This window comes from Muntiacus reevesi, chromosome 1, assembly GCF_963930625.1.
Source record: "Muntiacus reevesi chromosome 1, mMunRee1.1, whole genome shotgun sequence".
In the NCBI taxonomy this organism is placed as follows: Eukaryota; Metazoa; Chordata; class Mammalia; order Artiodactyla; family Cervidae; genus Muntiacus; species Muntiacus reevesi.
Genome location: NC_089249.1, coordinates 170,473,144 through 170,495,038, shown reverse-complemented (window position 1 = coordinate 170,495,038; position 21,895 = coordinate 170,473,144). Strand labels below are relative to the sequence as shown.

At 46.4% G+C, this 21,895-nt stretch overlaps 1 protein-coding gene across 1 annotated transcript in view; it reads right to left on the bottom strand.

Moving 5' to 3' along the window:
- CSMD2 (CUB and Sushi multiple domains 2) overlaps nucleotides 1-21,895 on the bottom strand; it is a 677,437-nt gene that overhangs the window by 196,094 nt on the left and 459,448 nt on the right. Inside the window, exons 20-23 of the mRNA XM_065930495.1 lie at nucleotides 20,254-20,469; nucleotides 18,401-18,589; nucleotides 11,611-11,780; nucleotides 1,699-1,855 (exon numbers count right to left, since the gene is read on the bottom strand). Of these exons, the coding sequence (XP_065786567.1) occupies nucleotides 1,699-1,855; nucleotides 11,611-11,780; nucleotides 18,401-18,589; nucleotides 20,254-20,469 (732 nt within the window). The remainder of the gene's footprint in view (nucleotides 1-1,698; nucleotides 1,856-11,610; nucleotides 11,781-18,400; nucleotides 18,590-20,253; nucleotides 20,470-21,895) is intronic.

Sequence of the window (21,895 nt, the reverse complement as noted above, 5' to 3'; positions counted from 1 at the left end):
CCACCAGCACGTGTCTTATGGAGCATGGCTTCGGGGCCACACAACTGTGCTCAGGTCAGGGTCTCCTAGAGAGTGTCTCCCCCCTGCCTGTCACTATACATAAACGACTTCACTTATTTCTTCCAGGATAGCTTTTAATAGTTTTCAGGTATAGGGTCTGGCTTTTCTGGGTTTGTTTGTTTGAGCCATAGCATTTTGCTAGCAGAAGCTGCTTTTCCAGTTTTGCTCACTGAGAGCAAAATATGATAGGAAATATGGAAAAGTCACTTTGCATGTATGTTTCACAGCTCAGCTTCATCCTGCTGAAGTATATACTCTATTGAATGAGCCTGGAGAAGAAGACCTCTGTGAACTTACAGAGAGCTCCTCAGGCACAGTGGTCACCTGGGTCAGCCCTTGTGTTTTATTCACAGGATTCCTTTAGGGACGAATGACTATGCATTTCACAGCTGAGAATGTTGACTGCGGAAGGTCACACACATTGTTTCAAAGTCAGCCAATCTCAGGTGATAGAAATGGAATCGGAAGGCAACTCGATTTAATCCTCTTCCATCGATGTGCCTGCAGGAACAGGCACAGACCCCATGTCCAGGCAAGAGGCATTTTGGGTAAACTCATTGTGTTTTTCTCTTTTTTTAATAGTTTTATAGAGATATAACTTACATACCAAACACTTGCCCATCTACAGTGTACAATGCAGTGTCTTTTAGTCTATTCAGAGTTATGGGACTCTCAGTACAATCTACTTTTAGACACTTTTATCACCCCAAAAGGAAAATGAATTTTCCCCAACTTCTTCATCCCCAGGCAACTAAAAATCTTCCTCCTGTCTCTATGGATTGGCCTATTCTGGACACTTCATATAAATGGATCATGCAATACATATGTCTACATGTACTGTGGTGGGCTTCTTTCACTTAGCATCATGTTTTCAAGGTTCAACCATGTTGCAGTATGGATTAAAACTGGATCCTTTTCTATGGCCAAATAATATCCTATGGTATGGATGAACATATCACATTTTACTTACCCACTTATCAGTTGATGGATGCTCACTGGATTTTAAAATAGCCTATAAAAAGCACATTTCTTTGTAGCTACTAGGCAAGTAGAAGCTCAAATAAATGAATAAAATAGCTGTGAAACCAAAGAACGGAGATACCACCCCAAGTATTCTGTAGCTGTGGACAAACCTCGGGTGTTTTCTCTTTTTGCAATCAGGAATAAGGGAGGGAGTTACAGTCAGGAAAAAAAAGGAAAGAATCAACACTTGGCTCTTCAGGGAGTGGTAAAAAAAGAACATAATTATACTTTAGTGTTCGCATTTTTTACATCTGACTGTAGCCGAACATTATTTTATAAGTGTCATGATTAGGAAAGGCTATCTTTGGTTGATTTAATTAAAAGACTTGGTGCTTATTATTTTTAGTGAGTTAAAGGTGATGAGTGAGTAAAAGGTGTGCTGTGACTCTGAGTTCAGTTAATCACGGGTGTAACCATGGAGCTGTATGCCAAGTGGCAGCTTACCCACATCACAGGCACAGGGTCTTAGGGGAAACAATCAGCTAGCTACATGTGCACCAGTTACAGAAAATCAAACCCTCTAATTGATGGGTGACGTCCTGGCGCCCAGCCTCCCGTGTGCGGAACCAGAGAGAGCCCGATTTCGTGGTCCACTCGGAAGTGAGGAAGACTTACTGGAGAACTGCAGCTCAAAGCCTTTGCTGGTGTTCTCAGCGTCAGTGATGAAGTCAAGCCACAGGCTGCTGGACGTGCTGTTCAGTGTGACCCCCAGCATCTCGGTGCGGCTGAACACCCCGAGCAGACGGGCAGAGCTGTTATTGCCATCGTAGACCTGGACACAGGAGAGACCCCAACCCCATGCTATCAGCACGACCTTATCTGGAGCAAGAGCTCCCTAACCCACAGCCTATGTTCCTAGAATTCAGCGCAGAGGGGCACTGAGCCCCGGGATGCAAGGAAGACAGCAGAGTGGAGTTGGCCACCGTATGGGTTATCAATCCGTCTCGTCTCCTCTTGGTACCAGTTTTGTGCTTGGCCCCATCTTGGTGTGAACCCGATCTCTAGGAACTGGTTGCTGTTCTAACGTTTCCAGGGGAGTTCTGGGCTTGTTCTCCTAACCCCCAGATGGCGCCAGCTTACTCTTCAGCAGCGTGGGGAGGCCAGGTTGGGGCAGCCTGACTGCCCAAGCCATCTGTCTCTGCAGACACATAGGCTGCAGGCATTTGGCATTTCTGCACTGCAAGATATCCTATCATGTCCTTTCATGATCTTAGACACCCAGGAGGTGAGACAGTTGTCCTCCTCCCTAATCCTACCCTGGCAGCTCAATGGTGAAGAATCTGCCTGCCAATGCAGGAGACGCAAGAGATGGGAGTTTGATCCCTGGGTCGGGAAGATCTCCTGGAGTAGGAAATGGCAACCCACTCCAGTAGTATTCTTACCTGAAAAATCCCATGGACAGCGGAGCCTGGTGGGCTACAGTCCATGGGGCGTCAAAGTCAGAGGCAACTCAGCACACATGCACAGCACCCCCACCCCACTGTGGTAGTGGCCTCAGTCTCACACTCTGCTGGACCAGGGCCCTGGGATCCAGCAGGATGGAGTTAAAGTATCCAGGGTGTCAGATGTCACATATCTTCCCAGTCCCCAAGCTCAGCCTCTGCCCCTTCCCTCCTAAAATGAGGGCTCCAGCCAGGGCCTGCTGGGCTAGCCAGGGGTGGAATCATGCAGGCATCTGGCTTCCCTGACTCCCATATGTCCCCTGAACTTCTGAGCACCGGCAAAGACAACACTCCTCAGAATAATGAGCTGGCTCCCCAGGTTCCGAGGTCCCCGCTCCCTTCCGGATAATTGTGCAAATAACAACAGAAGTTGTGATTGAGTGAAGGACCCCCTGGTGCTTTGGTAAATATCAAAGATGGGATCTATGGGTGGGTGATGAATATTTGTGCATGGCACAGGATGTGGTGCCAGCTGCCAGCAAATTGGAACAATATTTCCATCCTACTATTTATGAAGCAGAGCTTTCTAAAAGAAGCCATCCTTCAAGCTAACAGTGCCGTATATTACAGAGATTTGTTCAGGCCCCTGAGAGCCTCAAAAGTCTGTTTCCAGATCCTGTATGCAATTGCTTTATGTCATGGATAGACTGGGAGAATTCCGGAGTACCGACAGATATAGAGATGACACCAATTCAAAGAGTTTCGCTCACTGCTACATCCAGATTGTTACAAAAATAGTTTTACCCATTAAAACATATATTTTCTAATTGACTGATCAAGGAATTAGTCATCAACATTTGCCAGCACCACAACCAGAGAGACAACTAGTCACCATATGTTTCTTAATGGAAGATACCAATAACTATGGGGTCATTTTGTCAAAAAAAAAAAAAAAAAAAAAATTAAACCTGACTAAGATAAAGCCACTGTATCGAATTTCCAAGTTATAGGAAATATGGAGTACAGAGGAACATATGAAATTAATAAATTATAAATAAACAAGAAAGTCATAGATAAATAACAAATAAATTATTCCCAGGTGGCTCAGCAGTAAAGAATCCACCTGCAATGCAAGAGATACATGTTCGATTGTTGGGTCGGGAAGATCCCCTGGAGAAGGAAACGACAACCCACTCCAGTATTCTTGCCTGGGAAATCCCATGGACAGAGGAGCCTGGCAGGCTACAGTCCACGGGGTCACAAAAGAGTTGGACATAACTTAATGACTGAACAACAACAACAAAAAAAGAAGAGATGGAGGTAGAAACACAAAAAAATATTTGAGGCAACTAATCTAACGTGTAGATTTTATCTGGATCTTGATTCAAATAAAGTGTAAATTTTAAAAATATGATAATATTAAAAAATTTAAATGTAATTGTGAATTATATTTAAAAATATAATTGTTTGCATGTCATTGTCCCGAATATATGGAAAATGCCCTGGCACATAAGAAGCACCTAATAAATGTATGAAGTGAAAGTGTTAGTCACTCAGTTGTGTCCAACTCTTTGTGACCCCATGGACTGTAGCCTGCCAGGCTCCTCTGTTCATGGGATTTCCCAGGGAAGAATACTGGAGTGGGCTGCCATTTCAAAGAAATAAAACAATAGTTTCTTTTAGTAGTTTTGTCTTTAAGTCCACCTGGAATTTTGGCATATGGTAAAAGATAAGATGGGCTTCCCAGGAGGCACTAGTGGTAAAGAACCTGTCTGACGATGCAGAGGACCTAAGAGACACGGTTTGATCCCTGGATCAGGAAGATCCCCTGAAGAATGGCATGGCAACCCACTCCATTATTCTTGCCTAGAGAATTCCATGGACAGAGGAGCCTGGAGGGTTAGAGTCCACAGGATCACACAGAGTTAGACACAACTAAAGTGACTTAGCATGCACAAAAGGTAAGATACATTTTCTTCCTGGTTGATTAGCCATTTTTAACCAAACTCTGTAAATATTTCACCCATTATCGACTTTAAAGCCACCTTTATCACATATATAGTTCAACAAACTTTTTGGGTCAACTTTCTATGCTACCACAGTTATTTCTCTGTCTATTCCTGCACATGAGCTGGACTTCTAAGGTGATGCTAGTGGTAAAGAACCTACCTGCTAGTGCAGGAGACATAAGAGACACAGGTTCGATCCCTGGGTCAGGAAAATCCCCTGCGTGAGGGTCTGGCAGTCCACTCTAGTATTCTTGCCTGGAGAATCCCATGGACAGAGGAACCTGGCAGGCTACAGTCAGACTTGACTCAAGCGACTTAACATGCATGCGCATGAGCTATACTGTTTTAATTATGGTAGCTTTGTAATATATTTAAATATTTAGCAGGGCAAGTCCCCTCTCATTTGTCTTCTTTTAACTTAAGAAATTCTTCTCTCATATTTATTCTTTTAGATAAACTCAAGGATTTTCTCAAGAAAAACAACAACTCCCCCCGAACTCCCCTCAAAAGACCCAAAATAATTTCTATAATTCTCACTGATTAACATTAAATATATGGATTGACAACAGAGAAAACATATATCTACATGATATTAAGTCTTCCTATCTGTATATATGACATCTGATTCCATTTAATAAAGTTGTCTTTTATATCTCTCAGTAAAAGTCTGTACTTATTCCTGGGCATTTTAACATTTTTTATTGATTTTGGCACTTGGGTTTTTGTATGCATTTATTTCCTAACAGAATATTGCTTGTCCATAAGAAAATGGCTTTGATGGTCCAGTTCATCATTATATATGGGTGATGGATTTACTCCTGACAAATCTGAGAGAATCTATACACATCCAGTACATCTAACCTTCTTTTTTCTCTATTAGATGCTTCCACTTTTTTCAGCTTTATTGAGGTGTAATTGACAAATAAACTTGTTAATATGCATGAAACCACTACATCTAATAAGACAGGTCAGCAAGATGGCTGACTTAAAAATGAATATGTTAAATGCATAGTGTTTAACACACAGTTACAATGTAACATTCCTATGAACATTTCCCCATGCATATCTGCTTACACACTTATTCAAGTTTCTCCAGGGCATACATCTAGAACTAGAATGAAGAAGCAGGTCACACAGGGAAGGTACATCTTCAACTTTGTTAGATATTGTCAGTTTGCTCTCCGAAGAGTAAACCAATTTAATCTCTCTACCAGCAACGTATGACAGCTTTCATTAGTTTATATCTTAGCCAACACTTGCTATTTTCAGGAACTCTAAAAATTTCCAATATGATGCGTGTGAAATGGCTTCTTGTTTTAATTTTTATGTCCCTGATTATCACCAAAGTGGAACATCTTTCTGTCTGTTTATCAATTCTACACTCCTCTTCGGTGAATTGCCTGTCCATAGACTTTATTCAGCCCTGAATATGAAACCTCCCTGCATTTATTTTAGTTTTATGTCCTTCAGAATAGAGTTTTATAATTTTCTCAGTAAAGATTATACACATTTTTGTTAGGCTTATTCCTAGGTATCTTAACAGTTTTTGTTTCTATCTTTTTTTTTTTTTTTTTAATTTAAGATTATTGTATTTCCTTACAAGAGGAACGTTTTAACAAATTTTACAGGTGTCAATCAACCCTTGTTCAAAATTGGGCACACATCAAATCTAGCATTACAGGAGCTCTTCCCCCTCTCTTATTACATGTTTGAACTGGTTGTAGAGACATCAGTGGCTTTGCTAAATTGTCTTATTGGTTCTGATAATTTATCAGTTGGTTGTTTTGTATTTCCCAAATAAGAGACAATTAGGATATTCCCTTCTAATTGTTACAGTTCATTTGTCCTTTTCTTTGTTTAATTGTAGTGATTTGGATCTGAATACTATTGATGGTAGCAGAACAACTGGTCTTGTTCCTGACTTTAATCCTTAGGAAGTGTTGCCATTAAGTATGTTTGCTACAGGTGTTGGTAGAAAAATTTTTTTCTTTATCTGATTGAGAAAGTTCTGTCCATAGCTTTATGAGATATTTTTAAAAATCATGAATGAGTACTGACTTTCATCACATGTTTTGGGATATGTTGGCAGGATCTTATATTTTTCTCTCCTAATCTGTTTATGGGCTTCCCAGGTGGTGCTCGCGGTAAAGAACCTGCCTGCCAACGTGGGAGACATAAGAGATGCAGGTTCACTCTCTGGGGCTGGGAAGATTCTCTGGAGGAGGGCTGGCAACTCACTCCAGTGTTCTTGCTTGGAGAATCCCATGGACAGAGGAGCCTGGTGAGGTATAGTCCATAGGGTTGCAAAGAGTCGGACACGACTGAAGCAACTTAGCATGCAAATCTGTTTATAGAATAAAATTGCTGATGTTGGACAGCAATTTCACATGGGTTGCCCAGTAAATAAAAGTAGGAACTCTGCTAATGTTGACATAGTCTTATATTCCTGGAATCCATCTCATTTGGTCATTTTTGATTTAATGCACAGCTAGATTCAACATGATACTGTTAGGACTCCTGGTCTATGATCATAAGTGAAACTGGCCTAATACTTGATACTGTCCTTATTCAATTTGATATAAGTATTTTTACTTGTCCTATTTAAATGCGTGGGGAGATGAGTGTTAATTTTTCTCTTTTTGACACAGTTTGATTATTGTAGGGCTTAATTGTTCCATGAAGTTTTATGAGTTTATCTATAAGACAGTCTAGGCCTGTGCACTTTGAGAGAGAATATGGGAGAGTTCCTATGTTTTAAATGGCTATTGGTTTATTCTGATTTGTATTTTTTCTTGATATCAGTACTTTTCATCTATAAAAATTTTCCATCTCATTTAAGCTTTCATATTTTTTGGCTCATGCTTTTCCTAAACATTTTCTGTTTTCATAATCTGTATCTTATCTATGACTATGTTTCTTTTTCATTATTAAAATTATATATTTGTGACTTCTTTATTCCTTGATCAGTCCTGCATATTCTGTCTAGAATTTTGTCTATTCTGCTGTTTTTTTTAAGTTTTCTTTTTTCAGTCATTTTTCCTTTTATCTTTAAACGTATCTTTCTTCTACTTTCTTTGGATTCATTCTATTATTCAGGCTACCTAAGTCCTTATTTATTTTTAATCTAGATGATATGCCAGAGAGTAACAGAGGTATATTAAATCTTCTACAATGACTGTGACTTTATTAAAATTTTTTACATTTCTAGCAATTTTTATTTAATTTATTCATGCTATGTTATTTGGCACATAAAGTTTTACTGTGGATTGATTGTACATTTTATTAATATAAGAGAACTCTCTTTTTCATTTCATTATGAGATGAGAGAAAAGTTCTCAAATTTATCTTATAATAAAGTGATTTCATTTTTCTGTGGTTTACCATCCTCTGTTCATTGCCTCCATTCCATTTTTAATTGGGTGATCATGTTTTTCATCTCTGTTCAATCTTTCCTCATCTCAGATTGCTCTGTTTTCATTATTGCCTATTTTTATGTCATAAATATAATATCCTCTCAAATCCTGCTAAGAATACAAATTAGAAGCTTTAAAGTAATTTTTTTTTCCTTTGTTGCTTACAGAGGGGGCAATTAAGTTTGACTGCTCAGACAGGTCCCTGTCCTCTGATCTACTGAATATTTGTACATATCCGGTTCATTTTCCTGTTGGCAAATCATGACAGAGGGAGAAGAAGAATGGATAGTGGAAAGACCCAGTCATCTCTAAGAGGGAGCAGAAGAATTAAGCCAGAAGAGGCCATAACATAGCAGGAGCCTCTCCTGGTGCTAAAGTGCGTGTATGTGAAGGAGTGTGTGTGTGTGTGTGTGTGTGTGTGTGTGTGTGTGTGTGTGTGTGTGTGTGTGTGTGTGTGATTGTGGCAGCCTCTTCCCTAATAAGCCTGCCCACTCGTGTTAGGCACCAGCCAAGGCATTGCTCTGCTTTACCCTGCTTGCCAACGACAGCCCAATAAAGTTCAGAATGTCGTGCTGTGAGGGAACTTAGCTCTGGGAGGTCTCTCTGACCAAGTACAGTTTCCAGAAACACTACTGGAACTGAGACCTGGTTCCTGCCAACAGGCCCACGGCGTGTCCTTGGCTCCAGGCCCTGCTGCTCCGTGTGGCCTTAGATGCATTTACCCTTGAGGTTTCTAGCACTTAATCCACAGGAAAAACTTCACTTACGTGAATTACAATTTGATCAGGCCCTTTCTCAATCTGGACCCCCTTTGGAGGGTATTCCATTCGGCAAAAATTTCTGTAAGTTGTGTGTGAAAGGCGCCCTTGCCTAATTTCCCCTGTTTTCATGTCCCTTTAGTCATTTCCATGGGAACCTACATGTAGAGGATGTAGTTACATACATGGGCTTCGTGTGCCATCGTGAACTGGGAGTTGTCTTTCCACACTAAGGCACTGAGAGGCCCTTCCTGTCTTGCGGATGTCAGAGGTCAAGATTTTGGTGGGAACCCATATAGAATAAATCAGGTAGTTCTGGGAGACAAGCTGGAGTATGTGTAGGGTGAGGTCTAAGAAGCATTCAGTTATTAAAGGTAAGAAAAGACCAGGAGAGGGGAGGGTCACAAGAGCCAGAAAATAGTCATTTCATAGGTTAGAAATACGAGTGTGTAAGACAGGTTTGGAGGGTTGATCAGATCCACGTGTTGGGGAGATGACGGGTCTCCTTGGGCAGGAAGGAGTCCACGGTATGCGTTGGGGCTTCTCGGGAGGGTCAGGTGTGTCCTCCAGACTGGAAACACACCGATGTTCTGGCAGATTACACAGGGCAAGGGCAGGATGCTTCTGGAGGGGACTTGAGGTGCTACTTCCTTTGGGTCAAGGGAGATCAGAGTGACGAGTGTACACGGCACTGCCGATGCAGCTGACGGCGGCTGCGGGTGGAAACTGTCACTGTGTGCTTCTTCTTGTTCCCAAAACGCTTGTGTCCCAGGTTCTCCTTGGGAGGGCAAGGGTTCTGAGGTGAGGAGTTAGAACGGGAAACCACAGGACCTCCCGGGTGCCCTGCCCTCTCCCTTCCCCAGACTCCCTTCTCAGTGGAAGCTCTGGTGGACACAGGATCATGTGAGTGGGTCAGAGCCACAGCCCAGGCTCCTGAGGAGGACCCTACAGAGGCCTAGAAACGGGGGAAGAGGCTCTTCAGCAACAAGGTCAAGCCCAGTATTAGAAGGCTTGTGGCAGGGTCCCTGGGCAGCCGGCTGCAGAGGACCCAATCTGAAGTCCTGGGAAGATCTCTCCAAGAAGCACAGAAAATCAGCCCTTCTCTCCATAGCCCCAAAGAACCATCTGAGGTCCTGACCCCTGCGGGAGCCCTCCCCGACCTCTGACCTGGGGATAATGCCCCAGGTCCCTCCTTTTCGACCCTGAGTGCACTCTAATGTCTCCCTGTGGTCTATTAAGCTGCACCACTTGACCCTCAGGCAGAAGCCTGACAGTGCAGTGGGGTATGCACACCTGCTGACTATGTGTTAAGTGCTCCTCTGAGTCCAGACCCCCCTGGAGAGGATGCTTGGGCCCTGATCATGTTCCACATGACCTCCAGCCACTAAGGACGGGACCCCTCTGCTGATCCCGTCAGGCCACATGCACAAACTGCTGCTCACATTCCCCTCAAAACCTGAAAATTACATTATGCCTCAAAAATGCCTTCTTTTCCTGCACGGTAAACAACAGCTTTTCCCTAAGGTGTTCTCCGTATTGTCCAGCTTTCATCAATTCCATCTGGAGTACCAGAGCGAAGATGTCACCTGGCCTTGCAGTCTCTGGGTGTGTCCTCCGAGGCTCTGCTGTAGGTGATGCAGAAATGAACGCAGAGCACTGCGGTCAAGGGGGATGCCTGAACACATCACCCTTGGAAAGTACAGGGCCTGGTATTGCTCACTTATGGGGAGATGCACACTGCTTTTCTGCGTCTGGGGAGCTCAGGGCTTGAAGAGGAGAGCTGAAGGAACCAATGACAGGGCCTCACTGCCTCCTGGGCCACTACCATATTCTGTTCTATTTCAGGCATATCTGGTCCCAGCTGGTCATCTCACAGTATGGCCTCTTGGGTTTAAGAATAATTAGGTAAGATTGAGAAAAACCTTCCACACAGACATACACACACAAACACATGCTCCAGATGGGAAGGTCAAGAGTATCATCTCTATATACAAAGCACAGTACTCTCATTATATCTAGAGACAGTCCTAACGGGTGGGCATTGCTTAATGGTTTCTCTCTGGATTTTCTAGAGCTGTGACCTTTGGTTGTTGTCTAGACTTCTCTAGTTACAGGGAATAAAACTATTCTAGACTATGCAACAAAAACAAAAGTTCTTAGCCTAGGATGACAATGAACCTACTCCATGTGAGATTTTCCTTATAGTCCCTTTTGATAAGGCAGCTCTTTGATAAATTCTCCAGAGTCAAGTCTTTGGTTACACACATACACACATCATGTATTATTGGGGGTACACAGTTAACCACACACACACACAGAAACACAAGTCATACGTATGCTCAGTGTCTTAACAAGGCCCTCTCTATAAACCTTTCTTTAGTTCGAGTCCTCTCACTCCTTTCTCTTATGGAGATCCTGAATTCACCTTCTTTAACCCCACTGCTACCTGTAGACCACCACCATGGCACACGGAAGCTGCTGAAACAGCCAAGTCATTTACTGAAACATAAACTCAAAACGTACACAGATTCACTCACACAAAACACAGACAGGCACAGACACAGATCCCCCAAACCAAATACACACACAGACACAGATGCACACACATGAAAAAATGTACATGTAAACAGACAATATCCATACATATTTATGATTTCTTCCTTATCCAGGCTGACGGTCAGAGTTCATAATGGAAAACCTGATCCACTGACCTGCTACCCCCACTCCATCACATACATATTTGAGAGCAGTTGGCTCCGAAGCAAACTCTAAATCCACGTTCTTTAGAATACATGCATCTGCCCTTCTCTCTTAGGTTTCACTTCTCCCGGATGAGTGAGGACAATATCTTGGGACTCAAAGGGGAAGAAGAGAAGCTAAGTCCTTCACGCAGAGATCAGTGAGCATGGTGACCACACTTCTGCAGCCCGAAACATGTGTACGCTGTGGCATCTCTCAGTGTTACCTTGAGGACATCTCCTTCAGAGAGTTCAAACGCCTTGGCTTTGAGCTGAACTCCCTTTCCCGGCTGGGTCTGGATGGAGTAGATGCATTCGTGGTTGTTACTGTAGCTCACAGGAAAGTTGGGGGACAGCAGAGTGCCCTGGGTGCCCGTGACCGAATTCCCACACTCAGCTGGAAACAGAATCACAACAATCACAGATTAACGCCGGCCAGCTACATCCGGGGCGCAACACGCAGTGCTGGAGAACCTCAAAAGATGAGTCGCTTGCCTCTCTACCTGCCACAGTGCCTGCTCACCCACCCACTTGTCTGCTTGTCTACAGGACTGCTAATCAAAGTTGCTGTTTTTTTTTAAACACCAGACTACCTATAGTTCTGCTCGGTCCCTTCACTTCTCTCCTTCAGGTTGTCTGTCTGTCTTCTTCAGGAATAGAAACGAACCCACCAGTCGTCCTTCACTTTTAAAGTGTCATGAAGCAGCTACTGTCCCATCTGCCCATACAGTATCATAGCAACAGAAATGACCAGGGAGGGCATCAGGGGAAGCTGGGGGCAACCAAGTGAGGAGTGATGCAGCCTTTCAGTGTCAGAGGAGAGCAACGAAGAGGGGACAAATTTGAATAATATTTACCAGCATCTCCCAAGCTTTACAAAAACGTTTCAGCCACTAATCACAAACTGATTATCATCCCTGTTTTAAAGATAAAGACTCTGGTACTTAGCAGTTTAGACTGTCAAACAATCTTATTCAAGAAGAGGAGGGGGCTGACAACTCAACCCTCTTGACCCTAGAATTTAGGGCCTCTGAGGCTCTGGAGAAAGGTCTGGCGCAGACCCATGGAGACCCTGTTTTGTGCAACAGCTAATGAATTCACACCTTCCTCTTAAAACCTGTCTCTTCCTCCAGAATTAGTCATTCTTTCCCCATTGTTCCTATACCTTTATTTTTAGTACTTGACTTATTTTGTTAACATTTCTCTCTCTTCCACTTCACTGTGGATGCTTTCGGACTTGGTCATATTTCTGCACCCTCAGCACCCACCCGTTCACTTGACGCCGGGGCAGGACAGGCAGCAGTGATGAAAGGGGAGGTATCTCAGGGCAGGCCGTGTGCTGAAGGACTCTGCAGTTGGCTCCCCAGGGGCTTCAATAATAATGAAGCCACTCCCTAGGCTTACCTGTGGCACAGCATCTACCAGATTGCACCTTGATAGCTTGTTAGTTGCCTGTACCCCCTACCCAAACTGAGTTACTTGAAGGTCAGGGTCATGCTTAATGAATCCATGAATTTGCAAGGCTTAGCCCAGATTGTTTGTAAAATAAATATTTGCCCAAATGAATGAATGAATAAACATGGAGGACACTGACCTCAGAGGATGGACAGCTCTAAAAATAATTAGATTCTGGAAGGATATAAGTACAAGTCCAGATGGCAGGCCCATTATTTGTCTGGACACATGGGGGGTCTGGAGCAAGGTTTGAATCTCTGAAGTTGATGGTAACAAGCCTGCTTTCTCCAAACTACACCTCAGTGTCCCTGTTCTAGGCATAGTCATTGGCTAGAAGGGCCCTGAGGTCAGCCAAGGGGCTACTGACCACACATTCAACTTCACTTGTCTACGCCTGGGGTATCCTAGGCCACAGCAGTGTGGAGGGAGCATGTGATGCAAGAAAACTCAGAGTGGAGCCTCTTGTGGGCTTAGTTGTACCTTTGTGTGTTCTCTTGTCCCCAGGGCTGCTCCTTAGACCTTTAAAGACAGTGATCATATTCCACCTACCAGTCCCTACTTTTTCATCCAGCTCTACTCCCTGGGTTCTTTTCATTTCAGGACCAGCTTTAGTTTCCTAAGACTTTACCTTAACCATTACTATGGACTGTGTGTTTGTGTCTCCCTGACAAATTCTTATGCTGAAGCCCAGATCCCCAGATATGATGAGGTGAGAGCCCTCATGGTGGGATCGGCGCCCTTATCAGCAGAGGAACTGACCAGAGCCCAGTCTGTCTGCTGTGTGGACAATACAGCAAGAGGGCCGCTATCTGGACACCAAGGAAGGGGCCTCCACCTGACACTGAACCTGCTGGCACCTTGATCTGGAACTTGCTAGCTTCCGGATCTGGGAGAAAGAAATGTTCATCGTTGAAGCCACCCACAAGCAGGTATTATCTTACAGCGGTTCAAACTGAATAAGACAGCCATCATTTGTCTTGGAGGAGAAATCTCGCTTTGCAGGACTTTCAATTCAGCCTGATTGCAAAGTGTTCAAACATGCATAATGCATGTGCTGGGCTGGGGCATAAAATTAAACCGGGGGTGGTAGACAGGAACCCTGGGGGCCACTGATACTTTAGGTGGATATTATTTCTAAAGTGTGGATGTGTTTTGGGTGCCCTCCGATGAAGGTGGGTATTTGGGCAGGGTGTGCTGAAGGATGTGCATATTTAGACATGCATTATTACTCAGTCCCATCACATGGGCAGCCCTCTGAAGCAGCTCTCTATCATCTCTGGGGTCACACGGTATTCCCTTCTGTCTAGGGAATGGCATGTGGTGCAGTGGGATGAGCACAGACTTTAGACACAGACAGACCAGTTATATCAACTCTCTGAATCACAATCTCTTCATCTGCCTCCAGCTGGACAATAACAGCATCCACATAAAGCTAGAGAGGATTCAGCTATGAAATTTTATGATGAAAAGGATGAATATTTGGGCTTCCCAGCTGGCGCTAGTGGTAAAGAACTGGCCTGTCAATGCAGAAGACATAAGAGATGAGAGTTCAATCCCTGGGTTGGGAAGATCCCCTGGAGGAGGGCATGGCAATCCATTCCAGTATTCTTGCCTGGAGAATCTCATGAACAGAGGACCCTGGTGGGCTGTGATTCATACGGTCACAAAGAGTGGGACACAACTGAAGTGACTTAGCAGCAGCAGCAGGTGAGTATAAAGGAAGTGGTTTGCACCTGGCTGCAAATGTAACTGCAGACATGGAATTAGAAGACACTTGCTCCTTGGAAGAAAAGCTATAACAAACCTAGGCAGTGTATTAAAAAGCAGAGATGTTACTTAGTCAACAAAGTTCCGCATAGTCAAACCTATGGTTTTTCCAACAGTCATGTAGGGATGTGAGAGTTGGACCACAAAGAAGCCTGAACATCAAAGAATTGGTGCTTTCGAATTGGGTTGCTGGAGAAGACATCTGAGAGTCCCTTGGACTGCAGGATCAAACCAGTGAATCCTAAAGGAAATCAACCCTGAATATTCATTGGAAGAACTGATGCTGAAGCTGAATCTCCAATACTTTGGCCACCTGAGGCGAAGAGTCAAGTCTTTGGAAAAGACCCTGATGCTAGGAAAGATTGAGGGCAGCAGGAGAAGGGGGTGACAGAAGATGAAATGATTAGGTCGCATCACTGACTCAAAGGACATGAGTCTGAGCAAACTCCAGAAGATAGTGAAGGACAGGGAAGCCTGGTGTGCTGCAGTCCATGGCGTAGCAAAGAGTTGGACATGACCTAGCAACTGAATAACAACATAGCACCTAGTAGGCCCTCAACAAGTATTATTCCTTTCTCTCTCCATCTAACCCAATGAATCTGCATAGCTTATCTGCTTTCATTTGGAGCCCTAACTGCCCGGGCTCTGGGACTATCAGGAAGCCCATGAAGCTTCCTGGGAAGTAGGTGTTAATTGTCTGACATTCACAGCGCCCTCACTGTTCCTGATGCCTCTTGCTCACCACCTAGTTCCTGAGAGTTGGTTTTCGTTACATGTGGGCCTTGGTGTAGTTTTGCATTTCCTTCCTGCCCCTGGCTTGCTGCACAAGAGCTAAAGGCCATTTCTGCCCCCGCACGGCTCTCGCCTCTGTCCCATACACCCAACTCCTTGATAAGAAGGGAAAGGGGGCCAACAGCTTCAGATGGACCCTCTGCCAAGGCCTTTTTCCAGGGCACCAGGGAGTGTCCAGAGGTAGAGGGACATGGCACTGGCTTCTGGGAGAGCTTCCGAAGTATTAGGGGAGGTGAGCAGATGCAATGAAAAGTCAAACACGAGCATAAATGAAAACAAATAAACATTCCAGAGGAACACACAGTCATCTGTGCTGGAAAGTACTGCAGCTGATTCAGGCATCTTCGACTTCTGTCATCCCACCAGAAGAGGTCTCATTAAGGGCAAGGGCTGTGTCACGCCCCTCAGTCTGGGGCACCTCCCGAGGTGAAGAGTTAGGCCTGCTCCATCACACGGGGCTCCCAAGGACAGGGTCATGTCTCCTTCTGCAGAATGGGGTCCTCTGGGGTCAGGGCTGTCCCTTCCACATCCAGTTTAGGGGACTCTGAGGTCAGGGGCTGCTGTGTTGCCCGCCACACCATGAATTATAGCCCAGAGCTGTTTATCTCCTTCTCAGCGGGGCATGTTCCTGATAGGTCATCCAATTTACACCTCCAGTGCATATGGCAACTGGGAGCATCTCCCGAGTGGGCATTCCCATGATACCTCCAGCCTGAGGATCTGTTGCGGGGCTGGCGGTAATTAGAGGTGATTATAATTGCTATGCGGTATTAATACATACAAAAGAGAAGACAAATGGAATAATGAAAATATTGTGAGGTGCCATGAACAAACAGTAATTGGAATAATAAGTTACAGAATGAGTTTATGGAACGAGATCAATGAGGTGAGGGCTTAGGGCGTGTGCACATCTGCGGTCCTGGATAATCCCATTCAGGAAAAGCTCCCCTCAGAACCACTAAGCTGAAGACATTTTTCCAGAGAAGAAAAGAGCTGCTAGTAGCCAGGTTGAAACAACCTACACAGTGGGAGCTACATGTGTGTCTGAATGTATGCACAGGTTAGGGTGGTCATATGCTCTATGGCAGGGGTCCCCAACCTCCAGGATCTAAGGCCTGATGGGCTGAGGTGGAGCTGATGTAATGATAATAAAAATAAAGTGAACAACAAATGTAATGCATTTAAATCATCCTGAAACCATGCCCTGCACGTTGGTCTGTGGAAAAACTGCCTTCCACGAGACTGGTCCCTGATGCCAAAAAGGTTGGAGACCGCTGCTCTGGGGGGGATGATTACAGGAGGAAGAATAAACTTTGAGATCACTTAATTGATCAAAAATGGGATTCTTCATCTATTTGTCTTAATGCTTCCCCTCTGAGATCTTGAAAGGTTATTGGTTGATAAATAATGATAAAAATGATAAAAATGTTATTGGCCAAAAGTTGATAATCATAAGACACCCTGCTGGTTTATGCAAATCATGTCTTCTAATCTGGAGTAAAATCTGTGAGCTGGGTATTGCTATCTCTGCTTTACAAATCCAGAGAAGCTGGGGCTGATGGGATTGGGTTGGCCTGCCAAGATCCAGTGGCTGGTAAATGGCAGAGCAGACAACTGACCTTGGGCCCATGTGATCGACCAGCCTGAGCCCGGCCCATCTCGCCATCCTGTTTATGACTGTCCCCTACAGAGCCCCCAGGGTTCCAAAATCCCTGTTTCGGTCGGTGCAGCGCTGTCTTGATCTGTTTTGGTACACTGGGTTTTCTTTAATATTGAACATGAGTTCCTAGTGGCTAACAGCGACCATGGTAAGTACTCCATTGAGCGGGCCTGTGTCCATCTACCCCATGGTGTGAGTATCGAGCAAGCAGGGCATGAACTTTATACACTGGGACAGCCAGCAACTGTCCCAGCTCCCTGGAGTGTCACCCCATTTCTCTGCACCCTCTGGGCCTGGGGCTCTGAAGAGTCTTCTCCAGCTCCTTGGCAAGGAGGCCAGCAGCGCCTTGGGGCATAGGGTTCCTGGTCTCCACTCCATCAGCTGCCCCTTAAACCTCATCATCTACTGTTTTTCCCACCACTCACTCCAAACTGGCCTCCAAGCTGTTCCTGAACAGTGAGCATCCTCGTGGCTTGGGGCCTTGGCACCTGGCCCCCTCGTGCCCCATGAATTAGCTCCTTGGATGCCTTCAGATCTCTACTATATATTGTTAACCCATCAGAGAAGCTTTCCCTGATCACTTTTTATAAACACTTTCCACACTTTCTAAGCTGACTTACTCTTTCTCTGTAACCCTCAACACTGCCTGCCACACTACACATCCATGTGCTTCTAGCCCATCTCCCTCCACCAGAATGTGAGACCAGGGGTGGAAAGGCTTCCTCTGTGTTGTTCAGTTTTATATTCCCAGCATCTAGAAGCATGTCTGACCTGCAATGGGTGCTCTAGAAATGAAGTTAACTCTTGCTTCCCTCTGCCCTCTCTCCTCCCCAGTTGAATGGATGGAGTCTTTCTGGAAAGTCTCAAAAGCTAGCACCCTCACTGAACTAGTAAAATCAGCCCTCTCTTCCACCATATGGGGACTCTTCATAGGCAAACATCATACCTCCTTCCCATAGGTCCACCCACACTCCACCCAGACTTCTCTGCAAGAGGCATCTGTAAGCCATGGGAACGTGCGTTAAGGGTGGGAGTTAACAGTACGGAAGTTGATTTCATCCAAGTGCCTCCTGTGGACCCGCTTTGTAAAGGTCAGCTGAGGCTACCAGACAGCCCGTGAAGCAGGGGTTGACTGCCATCCCTCCTGTACAGATAGGGAGGCTGGAGCGGAAGGAGGGTAGGCCACCCACCCAAGGTCCCACTGCAGGTGACCGTGGGCTAAGACACTTCTCAAACCTAGTCCCATTGGCCTCTTGGCCCATGTGTGTTCCACACCTCACAGCAATTGACTAAAGTTCAGCCAACCCCCTTAGTGAAGCAAATGAAAGCACGTGACCACCTACCAACACACCTTGGCAGAGGCGAACTCCACAGGCGCCGTCTGCCCCCCAGGCACGTGATGCGGGCCGTGCCCTCCAGACGGTACCCGGGGAAGCAGGAGAAGATCAAGGTGTCACCTACGCCGAACTGCAAGCCCTTCCGGATGCTGTAGGCTGGGACCTCAGGCTCCTCGCAGGGTTCCAGGTCATACTCTGGAAGGGAGGCAAGAGAGCCAGGGTCAGAGACAGAGGAGGGGAACACAGACAAAGATGCCAGGGAGAAGAGGGTGAGAGAGGAGGACAGACAGAGGCACAGGATATGCAGGGATCCACGGAAGGCTAGAAGAGAAGGGGGGAGAACTTGAGAGGGAGAGAGGCGGGTAAGAACAGGCAGGTTGTGTTCCAGGCCGTCTGAGCACTTCTAGCCAGGAGGCGTGCGATAGGGCACTGTGTTTCTGGAGGCTTGCTTCCCAGGGGTATTTATTAGCCTGACCTGTCCCTCCTCTAACCCTTCATCTCCACATGAACCCCAGCTTCAGGCTTGCAGACCCTCCTGCCTCTTTCTCCCTGGATACCGAGCCAATTCAATTCAACTCAGCCTGGTTCTAGGCGGGTCAGAATGCAAGACCCAGCCTAGGGCAATTTACATTCAGAAAAAGAACATAAGAGCTGAGTTCGGTTAAAGTTGTGTCTCAGGAACACTGACACTTGAGGCAGATGGCAAGTGTGATGGAGTGGCACTGCTGGACCAGGGACCTGCCTAGTGACTTTATGTTTCTAGTGATGACAAAGAAGTACCTTTCCCCTTATCCTCATGGGCAATGCCCTTCTGGGACACTGTACCCCAGGGCTCTGTGTGGTTGGGAAAAAGAGACAGGATAAGGCAGACGGGACTGGCTCAGTGGCAATGAGCTTCTGCCAATGCAGGAGCCACAGGAGATGTGGGCTCTATCCCTGGATGGGGAAGATCCCCCGGAGAAGGAAATGGCAACCCACTCCAGCATTCTTGCTTGGAGAATCCCACGGACAGAGGAGCCTGGCAGACTGCAGTCCTTAGGGTTGCAAAGAGTTGGACACAACTGAAGTGACTTAGCATGTATGCAGGCACAAGGCAGGCTGGCTGGATATGTCCCATCAGCCAGCACATGACAGGAGGCATCTGCTGGAGGGATGTTATTGGGCTGAGCAGGGCCATGTCCTATTTCCTAGAGGTCAGATATCTCTTGCGTATCCCGGGAAAATCTGCCTGCTACCTCTGCTCCTGGATGGGAAGGAGGGTGCTCTGGGAGCAATTGAAACGAGCCGAAGAGGAGCAAAGGGTCCTCTTTCCTCCATGAATGCTAACTGAAAAGCTTTCTTTTCAGGATTGCTAAACACAGTGGAAAATATCCATCACTACTAAATTAGCCTTGGTGAAGCAGTCTCCCAATGAGACTAAAACACTCCAACGTGTTAATTTCAATCTCCCTTCTTTTTCTTTGTTTTTGGAAATTGCTGTGGCTGTGAAGTAGTGGAAGTGGAATCAGAAGAAGGATCTGGACTTACTAGGGCCGGAAGGAACTTCTGTGAGGTCCTCTAGTTCCATCAGTTGGGTCGGTCACATTCAGAGAGAACCCTGAACACTTTCACAGAAGGAGATTCCCACTCTGCACCCGCCCCCCCCGCCCCCACCCCCCGCCGCTGACCTGCTAATTCCTTCCAAGTCCACTCTAAGGAACGTTCGTCCTTGTATTCTGCCCCAGCACTGAGGCTCCCGTCCTAGAGGCTGGGGAGCGAACCAGCGCCATCTGCTGGGAAGACCAGAGGCTGGCAGTGGGGGTGGGGTGGGGGCGGGCACGGAGTGCCCTCTTAGCGCGACGGACCCTCAAGTGCTGTACCTGAGAAGGTGATGTTGAAGCCTTCGTAGGACATAGAGAAATCGGAGATGAAGCGGACCTGGGCGGTGAAGTTGCCATAGAGTCCGGCGCTGATGGGGGCCGGCAGCCGCGAGCCCGTCAGCTGCCGCAGGGGCTGGGTGAAGCTGCCGTTCTCCGTGATGAGGAGGTAGTCGTGGCCGCTCTCCAGGTGGAAGGTGTGGAAAGTGAAGAACACACCTGCCGGGAGAGCAGAGGGTCAGGGGGGCAACGGCGAGAGGGCTGAAGGGGCCCGGCTGCACGCCGGGGTCTGCAGGATCATTCCCGTTTGTAAACATCTATCCATGCGCAGAAGTCTAAGCAGCAACACGCACAGGCCAACCTGAGTGAAGGACCCAGGTGAGCCGGACACGCCCTTGCCCACAGGCCCACTCAGGGAGGAGGACTCTGCTTCAGGCTTGTCCCAGTTTGAAAGGGAGATTTATGGTTAGGTCGTTCATTCAGTCAACAGGTTTTCCTATATCGTTGGGTGTTTCCTATGGGCTAGGATTCAGGGCTAGGCGGGTGCAAGGGGATAGAGCTACCATGCAGAGTGACCAACGCTGTCATCAGTATAGATCAGATTGCATTGAGGGACAGAAGGGAAGGAGGGAAAGGCAGGACGGCCTCACTAAAGAGTGAGTATTCTGTTTTGGGTCTTAAAAGGAGGCAGGGGAATTAACCGGCTAAGAGGGAAGAGGGTGCCCCAAGCAGGGGACAGAGCCGCTGTGGATTCCAGGGCTTGGTGAGCCAGGCGGTGCTGTTGGACGTATTCAGCAAGGAATATCCAGAAGAGGAGCAGGGCATGTAGGCTCTCTGGGGCTGGACTGGATATTTTTCGAGAGGAGTTGAGGGCCTATCCTATCCAGAGTGTACCAGATTTCAGATTAGCAAGATGTTGGTGGCTATGAGAAGGTGGAAGTGGAGTGAGGCGAGGCAGAGAGAACAGTTAGGAGGATGTCAGCCACGCACTGAGGGGGGAGAGTGGATGGGGGCCGGCCAAAGGGGCAAGAGCAGGAAAGGGACACGGGACACGGGAGGCGAGATGGACACAGATCAGAGGCAACAGAGGCAAAGGAGTGAAGGGGTGACAGGGAGGGTCTTGACCTGAAGGACAGTGATGTCTTTTGTGACCCGGGGCTGGACACATAGGAAGAAGAGCAAGTGGTGGAAGGGTAATGACTCTGGCTTTGAACACCCTGCACGGTCAGCATTCAAGCAGTACAAGCTAGCAGGAGGGAACGGGACGTACAGACCCAAGTCTGTTCAGGGTTAAGGTCAGACTACAGCAGTAGATCTGGGGGTCACTGGCAAACAGGTGCTACCTGAACCCCCAAACATGAAGAGGAAGGCAGATGGGCGGTCATCAGAGAAGGGTAGATTGGAAGCCTGGGGAGAAGTGACATCAGGCAGAAGGCAGGGAGGAAGAGGAGCGGTCGGGGAGGAGCCAGGTGGCCACCTGAGAGGGAGAAGCAGGGGGACATCCACTGAGGGGGAGGGGCTGAGAGCACCCACTAATGAGAGTAAATTTCAGCCCTAAGCATGTGTGTGTCCCTGTTCTGAGTTGCTGTGTAGTTGGCCCCTATCAATGGGAAGGGAAGATACAAAAAAAAATTTCATCCTGCTA